The sequence below is a fragment of the Drosophila ficusphila genome, unplaced genomic scaffold (assembly GCF_018152265.1).
Source record: "Drosophila ficusphila isolate 14025-0441.05 unplaced genomic scaffold, ASM1815226v1 contig_414, whole genome shotgun sequence".
In the NCBI taxonomy this organism is placed as follows: domain Eukaryota; kingdom Metazoa; phylum Arthropoda; class Insecta; order Diptera; family Drosophilidae; genus Drosophila; species Drosophila ficusphila.
In genome coordinates, this window is record NW_025064328.1 from 13,708,612 (window position 1) to 13,733,567 (window position 24,956).

Consider the following 24,956-nt stretch of genomic DNA (forward strand, 5'->3'; position numbering starts at 1 on the left):
GCCAGCTAATGAGAGGTGGCACTATTGCATTACATTTAATCAAATGCAGCTTCTCTGCCAGCCGAGCAAGGATAAGGAATGCCCGCAAGCCTTGACACGATTTCCTCGGCGTAAACAGGCATAAACTGGCATTGTGTGTGTCGCCAGGAGAGGATAAGCCAGGAAGCTAAGGCGAGCCGGGCCCATAAACTTGGGCAACAAAGAGCCACCCTAACTAGCCAGAAGCTGGGATAAACACACAGTGGGACGCACGACTCGCAACTGTGGGTGCTAAAAATGCCAACCGGAACGATTGATAATGCCCCTGCCCTGGGTAATGCCGCTGGGTCTGAATACTCCGGCCTGAATACTCCGTCTGTGTCCTGTGCCGACGGCAGCCTTCACGCTTTAATTGGCTGCCGGCGACAGAATAAAAGTCATACAATTCGAACGGGCAGCTGCGGATTCAGAGTGATCAGGCGAGAGTTAGAGGAGGGGTTGGTGTGCGGGGTACGGGGTGCGGGGTACGGGGTGCGATGTGCGGACGGATTACGGATTATGGATGCGACGTTGCAATATCAAAAGCCGGGCGAGCTGGAGCCGAACCGCCCTGGCGGGCTCAGCCAATCAGCGGCCGGCCGGGCGTGGCATGCAGCTCGCTCGATTAAAGCCGCGCTCTCTCTTAGCCTGGCGGCAAGTTTGATCGGTGCCATGTTGAATCTGGCCGTGGCGCTCCAGCGGCAGCGGCAACCACCGAAGGGCGGCGCAAAAGCTGCTCTCGCTCTCCTCCTGCCAGCATCTCCGGCTCGACGGTGGTGGTGGTGGTGGCTCGACCGCGGCGCGGAAACCAGTTTGTGGAGCGATCTCATTGTTCGCCCGTCCGCGGAGCAGCAGTCGTCATCGCCCGGCCGGCCCTCGTTAATTTATGCTCGCGCTTCTCTTTAGTTGCCTTGCAAGTCTCGTGCTGTCTGATCGCCGAAGCGCGCGTAATTCCAAGAAAAGTGCCGCAGCCCCACCGGTTGGGAGTTGCAAAGTTCCGTCGGAGTCGGAGTCAAAATCGGGAGTGGGATTCGGTGTCGGATTCGGAAGCCGCTCGTCGCAGGCTACGCTTGGGTGGAGCGCAGGTTCTGGGCCAGGTTCCTAGTGATTTGCGCGAAACTCTGCGAGATCCTGACCCTTCTTAGTTGTAACCGTGCAATTGTGTTGACCCAACCAAAGCCAAAGCAAGCTTGACCTACGGTGCCGAGTCATTACGTCCCCTAAGTTATCTATAAGCACAGTTCACTCGGACAATGGATATGTCCAGCGCCAACTCACTGCGGCCCCTCTTCGCGGGGTACCCCTTCCAAGGTTAGCTTTGGCCCCCAGTCAACTCTTAATCTAAGTAAAATGCCCACTGGGCTGACCCCTCAACGAGGCTTTCGTTGGGAAATGGTGTACAGTTCCTTAGAGTATTTCTGATACCGAGTTCCCTTTCTCCCAAATCTCAAATGTCAAATCTCAACCGCTTGCAGGACAAGGTCGCGTCAACCAGTTGGGGGGCGTGTTCATCAATGGTCGCCCGCTGCCCAATCACATTCGCCTGAAGATCGTGGAAATGGCGGCGAGTGGAGTTCGGCCCTGTGTGATTTCGCGGCAGCTGCGCGTCTCCCACGGCTGCGTCTCGAAGATTCTGAACCGCTACCAGGAGACGGGCTCGATCAGGCCCGGTGTGATCGGGGGATCCAAGCCCAAGGTGACGTCGCCCGAGATCGAGACGCGGATCGATGAGCTGCGCAAGGAGAACCCCACGATATTCAGCTGGGAGATCCGCGAGAAGCTGATCAAGGTGAGTACCGAACTGCACTGCACCTGCCGGAGGGCTCAAGGATGCAAGGATGCTAGGATGCCCGGCCCTTCGGTAGCCGTAACCGCATGCCATTATCTGCAGACAAATGCCGAGCGAATGCGAATCAGCTCACTTCCGTTTTCCGAAAAGTCACGTGGCAGTCTCCGGCCGCCCGCTGACTTTGTTGTGGCACGTTGCACGTCTCCCACTGGCCCTTTGCATTTGCCGGCTGGCAAATCTGGTTGCACAGATGGCCGAAATAACCCAAGGACTCATTTTGAACTTGGCCGCTCATTGACAATTTTGTTGTACAACGGCGACGACAAATGCTCACTTGCCACCCAAACCGTTAAGAAATCGATTAAACCATAAAGAGCCGACCGACACCTTTGTCGTCGTTCTCTTATCGGCATCGATTGTGTTCATCCTTGAGGCGACAAGGTGCAAAAAGAAATACATATATTCGTCTGTCTTTTAGCCTCGGGATATCGCTTTAAACTTCCTGTTTGTCAACCAATTCGATGCGGCAGAAAGTGGGGAACACACTAAAAGCGACCGAGTCTCAGTGACAAAATGTGCAAAAGTCCTCTGCTTTAATACGCTTGGCCAATACTAACATTGTTTCTCCTCCAGTTTCCGTAAAGCATTAAGAAGATGATCGCATATGCCCACACCTTGATCGGGCAACGGCTTATCTTTCGGTTGAACCTACGCCAACTTAGCAACTTATTTGCAGAGCCCAGCTGTCTGAGGGAAACTTCGATTTCGGCTTACCACCAAACAGCCTGGCAGCCTGGCAGCCTTTCTGATCCACGTCTATATGGATAGATGGATACATGGATGGATGGTTGGCCCTCTGACGGCAGTCAGGGTCTTGTCGAAGACTTTGCCTCTCGGCGAGACTGCACGAGAGTGCAGAGGAGGCGAACGATCTACGCGGGCATTCATGTATTCATGCGCCAGCCTCTTTTGGCGGCTCTCGTCTCGCTCTTTATTTAAAGCCGCAATTAGCCACACTTTACGTGGCGATACGATTCAGGCGACCATCGATACGATCGGTCAATGGATCAAAGTTGCCATCACTCCAGCCAGAGTCTGCGCGATGCACACTTTGCACTGCAGAGAAAGAATGCAGACCGACATTATTTTATACATTTCCAGACTAGAATCCAAGGCACAAATTAATATCTGGTATTCCATGACTTCATTTATATTACACAAGTTAGAATCGAAGACAAAAACTTATATTTGCAATTCCAAGGCATAATTTATATTATACAAGTTTCGAGACTCGAAGGCAAAAACCAATATTTGGTATTTCAAGACTTCATTTATATTATACAAGTTAGAATCGAAGGCAAAAATTAATTTCTGGTATTCCAAGACTTCATTTATGTTACACAAGTTAGAATCGAAGACAAAAACCAATATTGGGTATTCCAAGACTTCATTTATATATTACACAACTTATAGCAGCTAATCTATATTATAAGATTTAACTCAGAATGATCTTGTGATCCTCAACATTTCTCTCGGTGTGATGCTTTTCGCTTTGTTTGCGCTGACTTGGCCAGCTAGTGGGCGTAAGCACTGCCCCCAGGGGCGCTTCACGGCTAATTAGAATACACTTGGAGAATCCCCCGCTCCGATTCCAGGCCTGCCCGCGAATGGCCGCCTTATCTTGCAGATACGACTGGGCCAGTGGAGGTGTATCCATCAGCGATCGTGATTGATCGGTTGGTCACAACCCCAATCGAGATCACTGTTGGTCCTTTGGCGTTCGCTCCAACTTGGGCATTTCAAAATCTAATTCTATGCAGCCCGCTGACAAACTGTTTCCAAGAATTTCAATTATTTAAAAATACAGAACGCTGCTGTCACTCAAACAAGAGGCTAGCAGAAACCCAAAATTCGATATGCAGGCTGAACAATACATAGGCAAAGAGCGCAGCTCGATTTGGTCAAGTATAAAGCGCAGCCGAGTGCCAATCCAACTGTCAACTAATTAATTAAATTTCAATTGAAATTGTTAAGCCAGAGCCCAGGCGGAGGCAAAAAAAAATGTGTCTCGCAGTCGGGGGCTCGACCGAGATCGAGATCGAGATCGGTTTGGCTTGGGGTTCGGGATTGGAATCGAGATTGGGATCCAGTTGTCAGTTGCCACGAGATAAGCCGTCACACATTCCAGCCAAACAACCGGTACGGTGGGCCCCAGCCCCAGCTCGAGCTTGGGGGACCCGCACAAGTCATAAATAACGCAACAAAGTCCAGTTGAAAATCAAAACATATTTCTGTTGTGTCTGCGTGACACATTCAATAGAAATGGGAGTCGGTAGCCAGAAGACCAACGCCAGTTAGCCGCGCCGTCTGGCTGACACCCCAGCATCCACTCCACTCCAGAGTGGACGAGGTTTCAGGTTTTGTTTCCGTAGCCGGCGTCTTGTCTTGTCTGCTCCCTGACTTGTCTATGAGGTGTCAGTTGTGCCACCTTTGTTCGCCGAGGCACCACCAACGACGGGGCAGGGGTGCCTGCGCCGCGATAACTTCGTTAGTGGCAAAATAATATAATATTATTAATCATGAAAATGTTTGCGGCACATGCCACTCCGATTGAGCAGAGACTGACACCCGGCTGGGTCACTCACTGACCACTGAACACTGACCACCTTCCACCAGCATCCAGTCCCCAGATCTGAGAACCCCCAACTCCTCGCCATGTTGCGTCGCACGGTTGCGCCTCCGTGTGCAGCGATTAGCTTGAACCGAGAGCCAACAGTGAAGTCGACATGTCGCTCTAATGAAAACTGACAGTTTTCGTTTCTTACATGGAAGAGAGGACGGCTTCGGGGATTGATTTGGGCTTGCAAGTGCTTCTTCCTCCATTTCTAGCACGAATATTTTGAGCACCATCTCATTACGCTTGGGGTATCAAATTTTCCTTTGGAAGGTTAAGGTAATCGTTGCTGTGAGAGAGTAGCTTCTCGCAATTTTGTTGTCTTCGATTTTTTGACGATGCACAATCTCGGCACTTGCCTCGCCTTTTGACGGAATACGCAACACAATCGCAGATCAAAGGCACACAAAGATATTAATTCCCATGCTTGGCTCAGCTTTCCGCCTGACATTTCCCTAATTGGATTACCAGCCCAAGCTGAAAAGAGATTGAAGAGGGCTTCAAGACAGCTACACGAAATTTGTCCAAACACAAATTCTGCCCGGCCAGCGCAGCATTAGTGTCAGAGCTTTCCAGTGTCTGGTTTGTAGGAAAACCGACAATGGAAATCTTTCAGACGACCAACAGTAGCCACAAGAAAATCGTTATCTTAATTGGAATTCGGTGTGTTAGGTTTTCAGATTCCGTTGCCGTTTAAATTAACCCTGAAGATAGGTCCAATCGCAACCTGATTTCTAATTCGATCACTTTCTGTTTTTATTAACAAACACAGGAGGGCTTTGCGGATCCACCGTCGACGTCATCTATCAGTCGCCTGTTGCGGGGAAACGATCGCGGCAGCGAGGATGGTCGAAAGGACTACACGATACACGGAATTCTCGGAGGTAAGAAAACCAGATGGCGGCCATGGGCGATAGGAAACCTATTTGGGAGCGTTTAATCTTGCTGTGAAAATCACCTATCATTTATTTGGTGATTTCGGAAAATCATCTTCAAATCATTTGTAGCTCAAATCAACAAACTGCTGTCGGCAGCGTGGCTTTGATCGTCTTAGGACTAGCGACTTCAACTTACATAAAAGCCGATCGGAATGGAAAGAAACGACTACAATGACCATTCGATAACGATCTCGATCTCGATCGCTTGTTGGCTATACACAGCCGAAATAGGTGTAGATGATGACACCTGAGAATCAAAGTACACAAGTTCCGAGATTCCTTTGCCACAACCCGGTCACAGCTAATAACCCGCCGTGCCCCTCCCCCTGTCCGGCGATCGGGGCCAATAATCAGGCCAAATATGCATGGTCATTCGATAAGCGACCGGCGGAATCAAAGCGGCGGTCGTTTAGCCAGAGAACTTGGATGCCGCTCGCCTGCTCGTTTGGGGCGTTTGGGAAATCGGGTAGAAAATTGTTTTGAATGATCTCTCGCAGGGTCATTAGACGCAATCTTCATTCTGTCCACTTTTTCAATTAGGAATCACTGCCAAACTACCTTGAGGTATTCTCTGTTTGGCAATTGTCGATTTTGCCGACCTCGAGTTGTCACAACAAACAGCCCGCCTGAAAATAGCTCGGCGGGATTCCCTAAAAATGTCACCTTGGCCTTGTCCCTCTGAACGCGTGCACGCCGACAATGACTCTGGGTTCCCTTTGGCCAAAGAATACTGTAAAGTTGTTTAGGTCCGGCTGCCCTGAGAGAATTTATAGGTCTTTCCGCTTCTGGAAGGTTGCTGTGTTCTTGGGCGCTGCGTGAGAATGGCACCAACAGGTGAACGATATACGCAATGTTTACGTTCCGATATGTGATCTTTCCCATTTTGTCTTTTGGCTCTCTTCCGGCACCTGTGTGCTCCATCTATTTAATCGCATAAACACAGAAAGTAACTAAGCATAATAAACACGACCTCAGCAACGCCAGGGTAATCATTAAGTTGTCGAAGCGTATAATAAGCACACGCCCTCCCATCAGCGTTGAATCCCCTGCCCCACCCGCTCCCCGCGTCCATCTCCGCTATTATAGCTGGCCAGCAGAAGCAGCAGCGAACTCACAATCACAATCACAATCACTCCAATCGGAAAGACACAGGGACGCAGGGACACATCCCAAGTGCAAGTGGCCAGACCCCAGCTGTGCTGGAATCTTTGGGATCTGGGATCTGGGACCAGAGACCAGAGACCAGGGACCTGGGACCTGAGTCTTGGGATAACAAAGTCGGTGCCGTTGCCTGTAATCAACGCCTTCTTCGCCGGCGACTGAATGATTCTCGGCCCTCACCTGCAGACGCCGAAAATAAAATTATGCATTATTAAATATGTTTCTCCGTCTTTTGTTTCGCGTATAATTTAGTTGGATTTGGATTTTGATCAATTTATTCAACTGACACTGCCTCCACGACCATGTCCGCCTTTTCCAACTCGCAGCCTCTTTCCCAGTCTCAGTTGGAGCTTCACCTTCCACAAAGCCCCACTGTCGCTGACTGCGTTTGCCGGCGGCTCGCTTTGATCACGCAAACACCGAAAAATCGACGGAAAAGTATGAAATACCCAATAATAGCTGAATATGCCCGAAAAGAAAGAGAAATTGTGTGGGGGCTACTGAAATAAGTTAGGTGACAATAATACTCTTATAATTGTTTATCAAAACCAGTGTGTCTTCGGCCAAGGCGAACAAAATGAGTCGACTTAAGTCGTAATTAAGAGCACTGATACAGTCGATAGAGATTCTCACCCAAAGCCAATTTAAATTGTATTATTTTCGGAAAACTAAATGCTGTGGGGAAGGTGAGACATCAGACGAAATTATAATTCAAATGCTCCATGCTGGATCGGGTTCCGAAGATGCAGCGGCTAAGTCCGCTAAAGACCCACCGCTCAATTATTTGGAATCCATAGCTCTCCACTTCTCGGTAATCTCCGTAAAAATTTGATCCCCACGCCCGTTAGAGGCACAACAAACACGCCGCTAAACGCTTGCAACGCCCTCGCCAAACATGCCAGGCAGGCTGACAATAGCCAATCTGTTCCAAGTTGACTGATAAATACGCGTGCGATTTGTTTTATCCAGAGCGATCCCAGGGCAACCCGGCCCACTCAAAGAAAGAAAGTGACGCGAAACAATGAAATCAAATGGCAAAACCCCGACAAGGAGTCAACGGCAAGAGAAGAAAGGCCGGGGAGAACACTTGTGGCAATTAGTGGCCGGGACAAAGGTATCAGAGGAGAAACCGCCGTGGGAAGGACCAGCGATATTTACAAAACACTCTCCCCCAGCACAAAGGAACCAGGACCAGACAATGCGGCAGCAGCGCACAGGCTGATATTGGTCGAATCCAAACACAGACAGGTTCAATTATTTGCGAAGCCCAAAACACAAAATGGCAAAGGCAATGGCTATGCCAAAGAGCCGAAGGGCCAGGACAAACGGACGCCGCCCAAAGATCCTGTTATGGGAGTTCACACCTCCTCTAATGATTCGCAACGGGACGTCGGAGGAGCATTCCTGCAGTGTCACATGACAAATGACGAGCGGGCCGGGCGAGGGAGGCACCTCGGCAGTGATTGCGCAAAAATACCCTATCCTCGCATGTGCGGTCCCTAACATGCAGCACCGACCTCGGAGCTGACCCTATCTCACACATATGGCCCGATCCGGCGGTTGGTTGGTTGGTTGGCTCATTTGTTCGACTCGAAAACCCATTAAAATCGTTCATGCCCGAAAAAGTGTCAACGTAACAAAAGCATCGCCTTGACTTCAAATGCACCGATCTCGAGCGGCTTCTTTAATGCCCACCAGGGTGTCCTGGAGCGTTCTGTTTGATCTCATTGTGGCCCGGATCGTCTCGGTCCGACTCTCGTATGTCTGCTGGTGCTGGTGCGCCCCCGAGTCCGTTCGTGTTCGTGTTAGTGTTGATGAGTTACAAAATATTTTATTAACGTATTATCACACTTTAACCGACATCTCCGTCCCGCTCGCTCTGCCGTTCCTTGCTCTTTCTCTTTCTCTTTCGATCTTGCCGACTGTTCGGCGGCTGTTCATCTGGGATTTGTTTTGATCAAGTGTTTGTATGCATTGTTATTTAAATTAGTTTCTTTCATTTTGACTCGGTGTTCAGCTCCTTCGATTTCGATGATTACGATTCTTTTGCCGCCGGATTATGGTTATAACTAATTTTGGCCTCTCCGATGTCCCTTCACATGAAAGTCCCAAGACTTTTGTAAATTAGTTTAAATGGGCCCGAGTTAAGAATCATTTGAATTTAAACATGGTATTCAGGGATCTGTTCCCTTGTCTACTTTTCCTAATTATATGGAATGAGCTCGCCTTTCGGGGGCGTTGCATGCATATATTATTTTTAACAAATTGATCATATAATTTAAATAAAAATTCAGCAAGAAAACATTTCAAAATTTAGACGTTCTCACATAGAGAAGCATGCCCTTTTTTTATGAGTCGATTGAATTGTATACAACAACTTTCCAAAAAAATTAATTTTTTTATTTGTTCTACAGAAAAGATTTTTATATCAACAGTATTATAACAGGCCCGTCGCATTCCATCTTTAGCGAGACTGGCTGCTTGTTAAACTTAGCGCATATAAGCGGCATTACTTTAAAGCTCCTGTAATCCTTTCGTTGACATGAAACTTAAGACACGAATCCAAAGGCTTAAGAAATAACATTCGCTGGAATCAGGTCCAATCGAAACGGGCCGAGTTGAGTCGAGTTGAGCCGGGCCCAAGTCAGTGTCGCATAGTCGGAAACCTTCCGAGCCCCAAATCTGCTTCTCGGCGACAGAAGGCGTGCGTGACTCCAACTGACATCTGACATGTCCAGCTGGGGATCCCCTGCCCCCGCAGAGCGGAGGGGCGCTGTCCAGGAATTGCTTTCAATTGCTGCTCGCTTTCCTTCGCATTGCATTAGATGCACCAATTTAAATCAGGGGTCGGTGTCGGAATTGTTGATTGATGATAGTGCCGGGGTCCTACTTCGCCCCCAAATGCAACTTTGAGCTAGGTACAGGGAACACGGGAGGTTGATTTGAACCCAACTGCGATAGAGGCTGGGCAGCACTTGTCCATCAAAGGTGCTTGGGCTCCAAAAATAATACCCACAAAAAGACTCTTGCCTTTTGCTCTTTGCCACACCAGCGGCGACTTTCAGAGTGCGAGCCATACCTGCTGGCCGAAAACACAGGCTAAACGTCGTCAAAAATGATGGAATACCTGCCCAGATTACGAAACCGCTGTAATTTATCAAAGCTCGGACCTCAAACGGTTTTCCACGGCGAGCAGTCATCGAAAAGAAAGCCTCAAAGCAAGATTCAAAGAGCTCCACAGTAGCCAAAGTGGTGCCGGCCGCTTTCGATGGCGGTGCAAAATTAAAAAGGCTTTTGTCTCTGGCGCTGCTGGATTGTTTTCTCCCCTGGCCGCCAGTATAGCCGTCTCGCTCCCGCTTAGGGGAGCTATGGATGGCCAAGTAGCAACAAATTAATAAAATGTTTAACATTTAAAAACTAATTGATTTTTCTACCCTCCGCCTTTTCCGAAGTTGTTTCATTTCTTTGTATCTCAGCCCTTTCTTCTTGCCTCTTCTTGCTTCATCTGCAGCTTCAGGAACCAGACCCCTTATTTCGTATAATTAAGTTTTATTGTTTCGTGTGTTGAAAGATTAATAGTCCGACTTCTGTATTTTATCATTCATATCCATTCGTTTTCGTTTAATACGCATGTGAACTTTAGATTTCTTTATTGGACCACAGGCCGAAATAAACAGTGGGCGTTCCTCGCCTCGGAGGTTTCGCCTGAGGGGATTTTGGGTGTGGCCTGTTGGTCGCCGAAGCTCATAAGCGTGCCGAAAGACTGTTTAACAGTTGCGGAGTGTCGAAACTGGATTTTACCAATCCGATTTAGACGTTTGCAAGCGCACAAGTCCGCGGCAAATATGCAACACTCATTGATCGACTTTGGGAAGCACAGGTTGGCCCACGAATAGATGCCCCGAATTTTAAAGCACCAATTAGTCACAGCGGAAAGGGAACAGGAAGTCACCTAATTCGGAGGATCCATTAATAATTTCCCCTGTCAGACCCGAAGAGATTATCACCCCACCTCTAACCGCACAATCCACAAGAACCGCACAAAGGTCCCCGAATGCATTCAGGTCAAAGGACGTTCAATTCAATCGGAAACCAACGAATTTCCGCTTCATCGCCAGTCCCACAAACAGCAGGATCTGAAATTTTGAAAAACGAGCTTGTGATCTTGTTGAATAATTTTTGTGAAGGGGCGGCCGCTTCTAGAAAACCCCTTCGATTGCGTAACGAGCTCTCTAGGCGATTCGGCATGGTCCCATGAGTGACTGGCTCGCCACACGCCGCGCTTCAAGCCCGGTTGCCAATGATGGCGGCGTTCCCCGCTTCGCTTTGTAAGCAGATGCCGAAGTTAATTGGCGCACTCCTCCGCAACCGCTGACAACTTGCCGATCATCTTCTTGTGTAACGTGATATATTGTGTCACTTGTCAATGCTGTGACTTTTACGAGCTGCCTGCGGCCCCGCCCCGCCCCGCCCGCAGCCAGGCCGCTGGATCTGAAGAACCGTCCGTGGTCGGTGGCTTTGACAGATTTGTTGCGCTCCCCGACGTCTCAATTAATATGCAATGGCGCGCAGTGAACGTCGACTCCCATTCCCATGGAGCCGATCTGGTCTGGGGCTGGTCTGGTGCTGGTCTGGGGATGGCCTGGGGATCGCCGGCGATCCACCTCGGTGGTCCTATTCATTGAATCCGGAGGAGATCAAGCCGCCGAGCATGATTCAGTTTCGGGGGAACCGAAGGGCGTGAAAAATTTTATGGCCTCTTACAAGGCGTTCATAATTCAGTTCGGTTGCCTTAATAAAGACCCCAATCCCAAACCTCTTTCCCATCGCCACAGGCCGCGACTCGGACATCAGCGACACGGAGTCGGAGCCCGGGATTCCGCTGAAGCGCAAGCAGCGTCGCTCCCGCACCACCTTCACCGCCGAGCAGCTGGAGGCCCTGGAGCGGGCCTTCGCCCGCACCCAGTACCCGGACGTCTACACGCGGGAGGAGCTGGCCCAGACCACCGCCCTGACGGAGGCCCGCATCCAGGTTTGGTTCTCCAACCGAAGGGCCCGGCTCCGCAAGCACTCGGGTGGCTCCAGTTCCGGGCTCTCGCCCATGAACAGTGGCAGTTCAGGAGTGGGCGTCGGTGTGGGCGTGGGAGTTGGCCCCAGTGGGGGGACAGCTCCTCTGGGCTTCGGCCCCCTGGGCGTCGGATCGATGGCAGGCTACAGTCCTGCGCCGGGAACCACCGCCAACGGAGCGGGCATGAACGACGGAGCCCACCACGCCGCCCACGCCCCCAGTTCCCATCACAGTGCAGCGGCGGCCGCTGCAGCTGCGCACCACCACACGCAGATGGGTGGCTACGACTTGGTGCAGAGTGCTGCGCAGCACGGGTTCCCCGGGGGCTTTGCCCAGCCAGGACACTTCGGAGGCCAGAACTACTACCATCAAGGTGGGTGCACATCTAGCGCCACGTCGCATCCATCCAAACCATAACCAAACCCCTGTTCTCTCCGCCCGCAGATTACTCCAAGCTGACCATCGACGACTTCTCCAAGCTCACCGCCGACAGCGTCTCGAAGATCTCGCCCTCACTGCACCTGAGCGACAACTACTCGAAGCTGGAGTCGCCCTCCAACTGGTCGCAGGCCGCCTACCACCTCAACCAGTCGGCGGTGGCCGCCGCCAACTACAATGCCCACGTGGCCCAGCACCAGCTCAACGACTACGCCGCCGCAGCGGCCCACGGGAACGCGGCGGCGGCCGCCGTCTACAACCACCCCTTGCCGGCGCAGGGCCAGGCCAAGTACTGGTCATGATGAGTCGGTGGTCATAAGCCAGTGGATCCCAGCTAGTTATATGAATTCAATTATCAGCAGAGGCACACGTAGATGTTAGGCAACTATTTATACCCGAACGTGAATATGGAAATGTCGGCTTAGCTATAGTTTAGGATTACTCGCTTACTGCATGTGCTTCACCAGGCTCTTACAGGCGCATTAAGGTTGGCAACGTTTTCACAGCAGCATCTTCATCATAAAGCTAGATATTAACGTATATTTATTAACGTAAGTAAGGGCTATTATTGTAAACATAACACGTGGCTACTCCCAAAAGGAACGCTTGTAAATTGTAAAACCCTAATATAATAAAAATACACTGTTTGAATTGAAGGACTCAAATGGAATATTTTGTGACCAGAGCGGGTTTCCCGACTTGGCTCAGAAAAGCAGAAGGAACCCCTGAAATAAAACACAGCGCACATTGTAGTATAGGAACAAACCAGTAATATTTGTATATGCTTGCATTATAATTGTATGATATACATAATGTGTTTACAGATACGTAACATTGATAGTGGGTACTGAGCTCTGATCCTGTTCCAGATCCAGAGCCTGACCCAGTGCATGCCAGGGTCTATAGGTTTCAAATATGATCGAAGTAAACACTTGGTTACAGTTTTCTTTAATCTTTGGATTACTTTGGTTAGAAAGTTAATTATTGACGACATCAGACTTATTATTACGCACTGTGGTTTAGATATAATGTTCTTCTTTTACGATCTCCGATCTTACACGAACAATTTAAAAAGGATTTAATCAATTTAAATGATTTGTAAGGAAATACTGGATACCTTTTCTACGGTTTATTGTCAATATTTATTTATTGTCTGAATACATATGTATAGTATATTTATGTATATATAAATCGATATTTTCTTTTCTTCTCACCAAGTTTTATTGTCTTCGACGCAGTTTGTTAACACTCTCATATATCAATGATCGTTGGTGGCAATACTTAGCTTTGGACTAGGGGAAGTACATATTTATTGTCATATACACATAAAAGTCGTTTGGGAAAGGGAGTCTAAACTGGTATCAATATATTAGCGATGAAGGATAAAGTTCTTCGAGAGAATCTAGTTCTTGCAAGGTACAACATTGGCACTAATTCAATATTCCTTCAAGAGTTTAAATGATAAAGAGACGATATGACTCGGTTTGATATTTATCGTTTTTCGCTTTGCACTGATATCAGTTACTTCATGCTTGTAAATATAGTTTATACATTGAGAGATATATCAATACAGATCGTTCAAATCGGGGCACCTTCAACTGCAGGCCTCGATTTCGCTCGAAAGCCCTCGTTTGTTGTTGTTGGTGCCGCAGGTGTTGTGTGTGACTCGACCAATAACTTGTTGATCTTAAATTAGAATATGTAGTTTCAGTAAAGTTCTACGTTCCGATTACGGTATTGGGGCAATCAGCATCGCTTCATCGCTTCATCGCTCGTTTCATAAAGAGTATATTGTCGATATTTAGTATTCGTAATTGTCCAGGTTGCGTCGAAATTCGCGTCGGTGCAGTGCTGTGATACGCGGAGGAGTGCCCCAGGAGTGGAAGGGCGGATAGACGACGGCCCCGGAGCGCAGGAGCGGACGCGGCGGGCGTCCCGACGGCAGCGAGTTGCTGGCGAGGCTGGGCGAGCGCGCTTGGGGGCCGGCGGGATCCACGAGGTACTTGGGCAGCCGACCGCTTATGCCGGCACCACTCCAGTTGATCATCGGTTGATTGGGTATGAAGCACTGCTTACAAACGGCTGCGGTGGGTTGACGCAGTCGCTCGTGTTGGTGGTAGTACCCGACCTGCAGGGCGAGGAAAGCGATCGGGTTATTACATGTCCTCCGGCTGGATTTCACAAGAGCTCTACGGGAGTACAGAATAGAAAACAGTCTCGCAGCCAATGCACTAGGTCCAAGATGCAACCGATTTAGTAAAGAGCCGCCGCAGCTACGGAACAAAACACAAGTGAACACTCAACAGAACCGGGAAAAATACAATAAAAGTCCGCAGTTGGACCAGATCATGCCAATGAGCTTAAACATGCCAATACAAACTGATGGATACAACACAACGAAACCAAGGAAAGCACAAGGAAATTTATCAGATAATTCTAAATAAATTAATTTAAAGATTTTTCTTATAGGAACCACACTGCATTTTTTTTCTACATTAACATTTCGTTTCTGAGATTTTATCTACATGCACATTTGAGGAGCGCCACGACCGTCAAGTGCTTTGAATGCTGCATACTTTTCGCCTGCAGACGAAAATACCTTGGGAAAAAGCAGTTTGCTAAACGATTTGTCTTTCTATTTATTTTTCAAAAAATACTCTTTGGATTAAAGAAACTTCTGCGTAACTGAAGGCATACAAAGTGCCGGAAATTGGCCTAATGCCCCTGCACAAACGATTGGCGCTCAGTGCACGGAAATCAAATTTCCGAGTTCCATTTAAATGGAAAAAATTTCATTTGGCTCGCCGAAGGAAACGTCTGAGAAAAACGCCTTACTTCTGATGGGACTATTTTTGGGGCTGGGATTACACAATAAAGCCGAAATTGGCACATCAAATCGCAGTCAGTTTCTTAGAAGCAACCGAGACATCGACAGCAAGTTTTTGATCACAACTACAACTCGTGGAAGGTGTCAACCAAATCACTACCACTCGACAGCGAAAGGCACAACAAGGCCAGAGATGAAAGGTCTCGTAGCCAATTACTATAAACCAAACGGAAAAACAATAATAATTTCCACAACAAAGAAGGAACAAACAAAGAGGTAAGCAGCACACATCGAACCATCGCCATTTACTCATACAAATTGCCTGGCGTCCCGTCCCGAGCGACTGAACCGCCCGCCGGCCCCGCCGTAGCCACCGCCTCCAGTGGGGCTCCGCAGGTAGCGGTAGCTGGGCAGGAACCCGGAGCGGTAGACGGCGCCAATGTGGCGCTTCTGCGGCGAGGGCCACTGCTCGCTCCCTGACTCCACCTCCGCCTTCGGCGCCTCCTCTGACTCCTCCGCCTCGTCCGCCTCCTTGGCGGCTGCAGCGGCATTGGCGTCGTTGCCGTGCTCAATGCCGAACAACTCGGGATCCTTAGAGGTGTCTTTTGGGATAATATATAAACGTATGTACAGAACTGTGCGTGGGAGGTGCCTCGTGGCAACTAGCTAAGGTGCAGGGTGCAGATAAGAGTAGGTGTTCACCAGGGGGTGTTCTGCCTCCGAAGTTAATGAACCCCCCAATCAACCCCAACCGACCACTTAAGGAACTCACCTAGGAAGCGCTTCTCTGCCCGGCGGTAGTCGTTCCAGTCGAGGTCAGCGTAGCCAGCGTAGCTGGGGTACCACCAGTAGCTCTGCATGGGATCGGCGTAGTCGGGGGCGGCGGCCGGCAGGAGCATCTCCTCGTCCTCGCGCTTCTGCTGCACTCCGTGGACCGGCGAGGACTTCAGGGCACCCAGGTTACGCTTCTCGGCACTGGCGCGTTGGTTGTGGCTCTGCTGCGAGTTGTAGCGGGCGACGGCGGCCACGTTCCGCTTGGGCTGCTCCCGGTGGGTGGAGGGGGCGCTCTGCAGCCGCGCCAAGGTGGCCAGGTTGCGCTTGCCGTTGGGTATGGGCAGCTGGAAGTCGCGGGCCAGGGTGCCCACGTTGCGCTTGCCGTAGGTCATCAGCCCCCGGCCCTGGCCAGGGTGCCGATGTAGCGCTTCTGCTCGCTGGGCTCGCCGGAGTCCGCGTCGGCGTAATCCTCGCCAGGTTCCGCCGTCGGTAGCTGCCCGTTCTTGGCCAGCGTGGCGAGGCTTCGCTTGGGGGCGTTGAGGAGACCTTGAGCAGCCAGAGCCGCCACCGAGCGCTTGTCCTCCTCCAAGTAGTCCGAGTACTCACCCAGGGGCTGCTCCTCGCCCACGGCCAGCTGGCGTTCTCGGAGCAGGTTCTTCAGTTGGTTGCGCAAGGCGGAGGCCTGAGAAAAAGGGGATTTGCGAATGGAAATGGAAATGGAAGTGGAAGTAGAAATGGCAGAAAGCAATTTAAATTGAAAGCCTGGGCAGATGCTGCCTTCCAGGAGCGCAGATAAATCCTTTAACGCCGAGAAAGGAGCGAACGACTTACGTGTAGCTGATACTCGGGACTGGGGTTAATAAGTTGATTTATAAGGGACTCCATCTCGCAGGGCGACACGTTGGCTACGTCATCGGTGGCACTCACGGCCATGGAGCGTGGCTGGATGGCCTGAAAGCAAGCAAGGTGAATGAGAAACACAGCACACATGGCTTCAACAACTCGATTCTCTGAAAAGTTGAGTTTGAATTTCCAGGGAAAACGAACATTTTGTTTTACGTAATTGCCGCAATAACTTAAGATTTCATTTAATTTTATTTGTGTTGACAGTTCTCGCTTTTTCGGGAGTTTTAATGTCTTGAAGGGCCATAAATCTTGACTTGTTTTCTACTTTTCCGAATACATTTGGGCCAAAGGTATTGCCATCGATGACTGCGGAAGAAGCTTTCCTTAGCGAAAATAGGAATTAGCTAATTCCTTGCTTCACCCTGTCGCACGGACTAATCTGCCGTTCAAGTTAACGTCAGACAAGGTAAGAACTTAGTAGTTTAGGCGAGCACCCCGACCCAAAGTATTTTTCTGCGAACGACAAGCAGCTTGTTTGCCAATAGCTGCTCAGCTGAAAGGATAATTTCACGTCCCAGGAGAGTGTGAGCTTCCTGCGAGCATCGGCATGTGTGGATGCCGACGAAGGTGGCCAAGAAACAGAGTTTCCGCTTTTAATAACTGGCCGGTCGAGCAAATGGGAGGCGGAAGGAAGGGCGCACAGGAAGTGTTGCAGGACGTGCTGGCTGGCGGCGCCAGGTCCGTAAATCTCGGCCAGATATTGACAGCCTTTTGAACGACCCATGCGTGTATGCTGCAGGCCGAGCTTTCTCTCTTATTAGCCCTTAAAACAATAACCCAAAGATGTTTGTCAAGTCAACTGCTTTCACTTAGATTCGGTTTACCAGCCAAAAAACTCAGCAATTGAGAACGTATTTTGTGAGCTGGCACTTCCAGGGTAAATTTGTATTTGAAAAAGCTTTAGAAGTTCTGCAAAACACACACTGATAAAAACGTTGGTAAAAAAAAAACCTTTGTTTTCTTAAAACCAACGCTATTTGGCACTTATTGAATAGCTTTAAAAAAAGCAAACAAAAGCTTACCAGATACAAAAGGAAACAGTGCCGTCCAGTCTCCAAATTTGTGAAATATGCACAGATGTATCACAAAAAACCCAAGTTGCATTAAACTACGGAAGAGGCTTTAAGGTTTTTTTTCAACTGAATAGCGCTCTTGTTGCCAGCAATTCCTAAGCAAACAAGAGAAAATGTAGGGGCGGTGGAATTGCGTGGGCTCGCGCCGAGGATTTTATTCATGGCATCTCGGTGGATTGCGTAACAGTTTGTGTGGCTGGTGCGTCGTGTCGCAAATTTTATTGTCTATTAAAATTTTAAGCCGGTGCTGTTAAATCAGCTTAATTATTCCACGCATAATAAGAAACCCTTTGCCCACCTCAAAATTTAATTACCTTTTAGCCAGGTCCTTTAAGTCCCCTGCCGCCTTGTAGACTTGGTCTGCTTTTGTCAACAAAACATCCATCCAGCTTAAAAACTGGCGTATTCTCGTGCAGGCGCAATAAAGGCAGTCCTATTTAAGTTTAAGCTCGACAAAAGAACCCAATTAAACTTTCCATTTGTTCAGTGACCATTCAATGATGCCAATCGAACACGAATCAGATCGGCTGCCTAATTAGGCGTAATATTATGCACCATCTGCAATGGCCAGGAGCGCAATAAGGACAGCTTTCTGTCCTTCAGGCCACAAAGCTTCTGTTCTCCTGCCCCGCAGCTTCACGTCAACCAGTGATTCGCTTTATTCCGCAATTCCTGTTGAGCCGCTTATGTCGCCTGAGCCCAGCCGCAGGCAAATTGTATTATCGCAGACGTGGCCAGCCTCCTGTTTTCCTGCTCTCCGTGGGCAATTAAATTGGATTTTATGTTGCTTTTTCTTTTACCTAAATAAATACTGTACGCAATATTAAAACCTAAGTGCTTGACCTACCCGGGAATTTCGAGGGTCTAGGAGGGACAGAAAGTCAGAGGCATTCGTTGATAGAATTTCGGAGAGAAGGTGAGTCGAGAAAATGTACAAATTCCAAATATAATATGCCGAGAGAATTCCAAGGGTTTCCATATAGAAAAGGAGTTTTCTGCTGCGGAATTTCAAATTATTGAACAAAAGAAATTAATTTTTGTTATTTTGCTGATCGTATATTCTTTAACTTTTATTTCCCTTCAGTTTCAGGAAAAACTGACATTTAGATTCATATGAGTTTATGTTGTTAACATGCAGTTATTGTCCTTGCAACGGCAGACTATTGTAACTTTTTTTCGGGCACTTCCTATGAGGCAAGCTTCACAAACTTCATCGACCCACATGAAAACTGGCTTGTGTTCACGAAATATTTTACATGGTATGTGGTAGCTACCGCTCCCTTAAATTCCTGTGGCATGCAAAAACATATTATGGGAATAAAAAGCATAGGGCGCTGAGATTCCAGGCTGGGCCCAAAAAGTCCCTTTCTTCATTGAACACAACAAGTTTAACAAAATAATGGTAATAGCAGAAAAGGAAGCTTCGTCTCAAAACGTTTGCAAAGATGAAATTGATTTCCGTTGTGTTCCCGATAAAATTAATTTTCCTTTCTGTCATTGTAATGGAAATGTAAAGTCACAGCTGGTGTGCCAGGGGAAAGAGGATACGCTATTGATACACAAAAGCTCGTGTTCATAGCTCGCTGCTTACATTTTTATACTTGCAAATTGGCCTGAGTTGTGGCAGCATCATTTAAATACAAAAATTCTGGAATATAAAAAATTGTCGAATCAATCAGATTGGCATATACGAAAAATCTGTAATGAGGTTGGAGTGCCTAATGATTCCGCTCTTTGAAAAACTTTCCAGACAATATCAAAACAATACCCTTTTTAAAATCCTTTACAAAAAGACCCGAAACTTCGCTGGATGTTTGCTAAATAAAATGGATGTTTGCTTACTTATTCGATTTATTCGGTGCGTATACGCGATATTCACGTTCAAATAAAATACATGGTGAAATAAACTTTTATTGCTTTCGATTCGCGTCTGTGATAGGGCTATTGATTTCTGCGCCGCGATTGACATTGAGTTTTACTATATCTTTCATATATTGTGAAAGAAAAAGGCAAACTGACAGGATTCTGTCGTATTCATATTGGTATTCATTTAAGTGCTGATGCAGCTTGCAGTTTGCATCACCGCAGTTTTAATATAGGAAGAAAATTACGAGCAGGCATTATTGAACCATGGTGTACAATAGTTGTCATTGACGTTCCTCGATACTGATACATCTGACGTCGTTGTCTTGCTGACGTTGGAAACCCACTGACAAACTTTAGAAAAAAAAAGGTTTCTGATAAAGAACACCACGAAGGGTTTTCAACCTTATTAAAAAAATGAAACCTACATCTATATAGTCATTGTCCCTAAGCTTACGGAAGACAATCTGATTAACAATGCGAAAAAGGAAAAGGAACTTTTACCCAGTCAGCTAAAATCCGATATCAATTATTATTTTAATTGAGACATTCTTCGCTCTTTAATTGGCTTGCTAACAATGTCTTAAGGCACGCTTTTACTTTGAAACGCCGTAGGTAAAAGTTGTAGGACGCTAAGTTTTCCAGCTGAAAATTATTTTTATCGTATACCATGAAAAAACAATTTGGCCAAGTTGCTAAGGCTCGCTTTGCCAATGGCGGTTGTAACAAAGAGCTGTCAAGGGAATACCGAATTCCGTAAACACGGAAAATGTCGCCACATGTCAGAGGGTACACAAAATGGTGTGAAGGAAGTGAAGCGAAAACGCAAATGAAATACTGCAGCTCGCGTCCTGTTCCGGCGAAGAATGATGATGTTGCAACCGCAGCGGCAACTGTTGCAGAAGTCAAGCCGCAAAAACGTAATGCTCGAATAGGGCGTGGCTTGGCTAATATAAATTACTGCACAGTGGACGGGACCTTGAAAACTGAGCATAATTTAAGCCTTTCCAGGAGATAAGCAGAGAAACAAAGTTTTCAACTACTGTGCAGTAAAATTTATAACAATTGGGACTTTAAAGCAAGGATACAGACAATTCCACGCTGGTCAAGTTAGGTTAAGTTAAAAGAAAGGAAATCTTTTTAGCTCCCAGAGGATTATATCGCATTTTCATTTGCTTCGTGAGGGAAGCCGGGGCCCACAAGCGAATTTCGCCAAAATTCATGCCCCAACGCACCCGTCAACATATAAAAAGATTAATTTAGGGAAGGCAGGAGGAGCACGGTCCATGAAACACCAGAACCCAATGGTGCTGATAGCGCCGCAAATTTCAAATTGAAAATATAATCCCCAGGACTTACGGCATTGAGCATCAAGGAGAGCAGCAGCACCAGCCGCCTAGTGCTGTGCGTGGAGATGTGCACCGCCTGCATCGTGGATGGTATCCTGGGAGCGGTCCAACTGCAAAGTCCCCGTTAATTGAGTTTCCGTTCGCTATCAACGTGACTGGGGGATCGAACGCACTGACACTCACAGATTCAATTGCCTCGCACCCACTTAAAGTCGATTCAAACTGTAACGAAATCAACCGCGGCGCTTTGCTGTCCACCAGCTGTTATTCCAGAAACGCTCGCCTCGAAGTCTCTGCTCGACTGCTTGCCTGTGGCCAGGACCCCCGACCTTTTATAGCCGAGTGCCGAGTGCCTGCCCGGATAAGCTCTCTCGCGGGAGCGAACACGAAGCGCCGAGCTCGGATATCCGTCAACTGTTGCTGTCGCTGCTCCAGTTGCGGGCGGCATAGTTAAGCTTCGGGCTCTCTGTTGCGCGTGCAGTGTCCTGTTTTGTGGGTCCCTTATGTAATGACGTCATAGCGGCTGCAGGACATGGACTCTGTTACATGTTAGCGAGCCCTCTGTATTCAGGCCAACGGCTGCACAGTGGCTGCGGTGGTAGAAAAAGCAAAGCAAGCTGGCATCTCACTGTTAATATTGAGAGCCCATTCTTGTCATTGATATAAAAATAGACAAATTAAAATAAGTAAAGAAGACAAGTTTTTCATTTCATGATGGCCGATATTCTGACCCCTGTACATGTCGGATTTTTCCCAGTTTTCCGATGTTTTGCCAATAGTGGACTTAATTCCCAAGACCCACAGCCCAGAACTTTGCCAATTTTAGTCCGATTCCAATGTGGGATACCTCTAAATGTTTGTAATCGCATCCTTGAAGAAATTGCATTCAAAGTTTTTCCTTTTTTTGTGGGTCGATATTTTCACCCCTGTTCATGCCAGATTTTTCCAAGTTTTTCGATGTTTGCCAATAGGAGACTTAATTCTCGAAACCCGCAGCCGATAACATTGTTAATTTTAGTCCGATTCCAAAGTGGCATACCTCTAAATGTTGGTAATCGCATCCTTGAAGAAACTCCTTTCAAAGTTTTCCCTTTTCTGATGGTCGATATTCTGACCCCTGTACATGTCGGGTTTTTCCCAGTTTTCCGATGTTTTGCCAATAGGAGACCTAATTCGTAAGGTCCACATACCACAACTTTGCTAATTTTAGTCCGGCAATGTTTGTAATCGTATCCACTTAAAAACTGCATCCTAGATTTGTGAAGGACTATTTTTTTGTACCCCTCCTTATGTCAGATTTTGCAATGATTCTAAAATTTTCCGAAAAGAAGTCCGAAAACTGGATTTCTGAACTCAAAAATCCAACAATGTCTGATAGGTCATGAATAGACTAATTTCCAAAAATGTATTTTTAAGTTTAACAAGAAAAGAAGCTAGCTTCGGCAAGCCGAAGCTTATATACCCTTGCAGTCATCAAATATGTCGAACAAAATACATAAAGGCTAAACAGCATCGAAGCTATGACGATTTTTCTATTAATTTTTCATATTTTTGACTATTGTTCAAATGACGGCTATATGATAAAGTTGTCCGATTTTGATGATATTTAATTTGAAATTCAAGAGTCATTAGAAAACTCTATATTCCAAAAATCATTGTCTGGTGAAAAACAACGATGTTATAATTTTATTTCCGTTATTTCTATATAGATATTTCGATTTTTCCTATGGCAGCTATATGATAAAGTTGTCCGATTTTTATTAAATTTTTTCTCTCGATTCAAGGGTATTTAACCCTTTATATGGCAATAGCTCCGATTTTCTTGATTTTTTTTTGTTTGGTAGATAAGTGAAAATAAAAAATACACTTCTTTTTATTTTTTTAATTTTTTTGGTTTTACCTTATTTTTTTTATGTGTAAAGCTATTTTAATGCATATCTGCAACAAGGCAAAATTGTTGATTTATTCGTATTATAATGCAACAAACACAAAAACTCGAAAATATATAACTAAATATAATTTTTACCTGTTTATAAATATAAATTAAATTAACTATACATTTTTTTTTGATATTTATATTTGGATGAGAAACTGCACAACCAGTTCAGATTTCCATATTCACCAAATTGGCGGGAAAAGTAATTATCTGTTGAGTATTGGACAGAATTCTGAGTGACTAACACTTGTTATATAAAAAACGAAAGTTTCTGAACTGCATCAAAAAGATTTTAGACAGTTTTGCAACGCCCGTTGAAAAATAAATGAATTTGAACGGTATGTTGCAGATATGCATCACGGCCATATAAAGGGTTAAAAAACTCAACGTTCCAAAAATCATTTATATATATATTTTTTGATCTTTCCTATGGCAGCTATATGATAGAGTTAACCGATTTTGATAATACTTAATCCGAAATTCAATAGTAGTTAGAAAACGCCTTCTGGAAGAAATCAAGTCGATCTGATGAAAAACAACGGCGTGAGAATTTTTTATTTCGTTCTCTCGTATTGGAGCTATCCGATATAGTCGGCCGATGGGGCCCGTTCCGACTTATATACTGCGTGCAATAACTACACAACTTTTGGGAAAGTTTTTTAGCAAGATAGCTTTAAAACTAAGAAACTAGTTTACATAGAAACAGACAGACGGACAAAAGGACCGACGGACAGACGGACAGACGTACGACGTATTTGAATTCTGATCGTGATGCTGATCAAGAACATACCTATATACTTTATGGGGTCTGAGGAGTCTCCTTCACTGCGTTGCAAACTTCTGACTGAAATTATAATACCCTTTGCTCTGCAAGGGTATAAAATAAGACCTTAACAAAGGAAGCCAAATATCAAAGGCGAAAACGTTTGTGGTTCAGTTACAAAAAAATATACAATTTCAATTTTCCAGTTAATAAAGGTTGATTGTTCGACCGCTTTCCAGATGGCAGATGCCAGCTCAGTGACCACTGTATCATGCAACCCACCTCTCTAAGGGACCAATCAAAGCCTCTATGGTTTCATCTTCGGACCATATGTTGTGGCTCTCAAATAAAGTTATGGGTTATTTCGAGCTAGTGAAACCCGAGGTGGAAATCGAAGCTAGTTAAAATTTTCTGCACTGCATTTACGTTTTATACATTTTATTTAAATAATTAAATTCAGAATTATAGTCAATGACAATATTAAAATACATTCAAGCAGTGTTAAAATACTTTTCCATTTTTGTTAGTCTGAGTTACTATATCATTAACTTGATTATACTATTAAATGGGCAGGCAATTAATTATGTATCACACGAAAACTTGCAAAGTGATAATTTATTTCGCTATTTCTAAGTAAAAACTTTGGACTTTGGAAACTAATTAATAACAAAATTTCATAGACTGAATTTTCAAACAAACTGAACCAATTTTCTGTCAGTTGATTTGTCTAACACAAATACATCTCTTATGTTTTTAATAAAAACGTTCAATGGGAAATTAGAAATGAGCAAATTAAAAAAAAAACATGTTGTTAATATAGCATGTTCTAGAAATCAGTAAGACTTTGGCATATTACATTTGTGTGTGTTTTTGCGAAATGGATGCAAAATATCCGTTGCGAATTGGTTTGGACTTCAGGATGTGGTAAAAGGAGCAAAATTAATAAACAATTTAAATTGTTAAATACAAAATATTTAAATGCCAAGAATTATTTCTATACATTTCGTTTCCTTAGCTGCAGCCCAATCCAAATGTTAGTTACCACCCTAGACATTCTTTAAAGCTTGTTCTGTTATAGTTTTTCTGAATTAAAAAGTTAGGAAGCGAGCAAGGTTGAAACTTAGCCACCGAGCAAACGGCACTGCAAGGGGCGCTGTTATGGACAGATCCCTCAATGCTGCACGAGAAGTGCTCGTGATTCTACGTCAGAAGTGACAAGCTCGGTGGGGGTTTACTGCGTCACGCCTGAATGCAAGAATGCAAAGTGTACTGCACATGGCGGGCCGCTCAGCGGAGAAGGCACATTCCCGCCGTTACGGCCGGATGGCAAAAACATGTCAGCGGTCCACAAGGAAAGGGGTTGCGGCTTGCGGTATTGC

At 46.4% G+C, this 24,956-nt stretch overlaps 2 protein-coding genes across 2 annotated transcripts; one reads left to right on the forward strand and one right to left on the reverse strand.

Moving 5' to 3' along the window:
* Positions 1 to 866: 866 nt before the first annotated feature.
* On the forward strand, positions 867 to 12,742 carry LOC108090906 (protein gooseberry-neuro). Its single transcript, XM_017189827.1, has 5 exons — positions 867 to 1,329; positions 1,494 to 1,807; positions 5,254 to 5,365; positions 11,416 to 12,021; positions 12,093 to 12,742. The coding sequence occupies exons 1-5, from the start codon at positions 1,272 to 1,274 to the stop codon at positions 12,386 to 12,388; spliced, it is 1,386 nt and encodes a 461-aa protein (XP_017045316.1). The 5' UTR covers positions 867 to 1,271; the 3' UTR covers positions 12,389 to 12,742.
* A 91-nt stretch (positions 12,743 to 12,833) lies between these two features.
* On the reverse strand, positions 12,834 to 21,168 carry LOC108090905 (neuropeptide-like 1). Its single transcript, XM_017189821.2, is given in 6 exon segments — positions 12,834 to 14,214; positions 15,229 to 15,515; positions 15,686 to 16,081; positions 16,084 to 16,369; positions 16,519 to 16,638; positions 20,889 to 21,168. Coding segments are annotated over 6 exon segments (1,488 nt in total). The 5' UTR covers positions 20,961 to 21,168; the 3' UTR covers positions 12,834 to 13,887.
* Positions 21,169 to 24,956: the final 3,788 nt, after the last annotated feature.

Excerpts from the sequence above, each read along its gene's own strand:
- LOC108090906 (XM_017189827.1), top strand. The coding sequence starts at position 1,272 with ATGGATATGTCCAGCGCCAACTCACTGCGGCCCCTCTTCGCGGGGTAC. Across the intron at positions 1,808-5,253 it reads TCCGCGAGAAGCTGATCAAG|GAGGGCTTTGCGGATCCACC; the intron begins GTGAGTACCGAA and ends TAACAAACACAG. Across the intron at positions 5,366-11,415 it reads GATACACGGAATTCTCGGAG|GCCGCGACTCGGACATCAGC; the intron begins GTAAGAAAACCA and ends CCATCGCCACAG.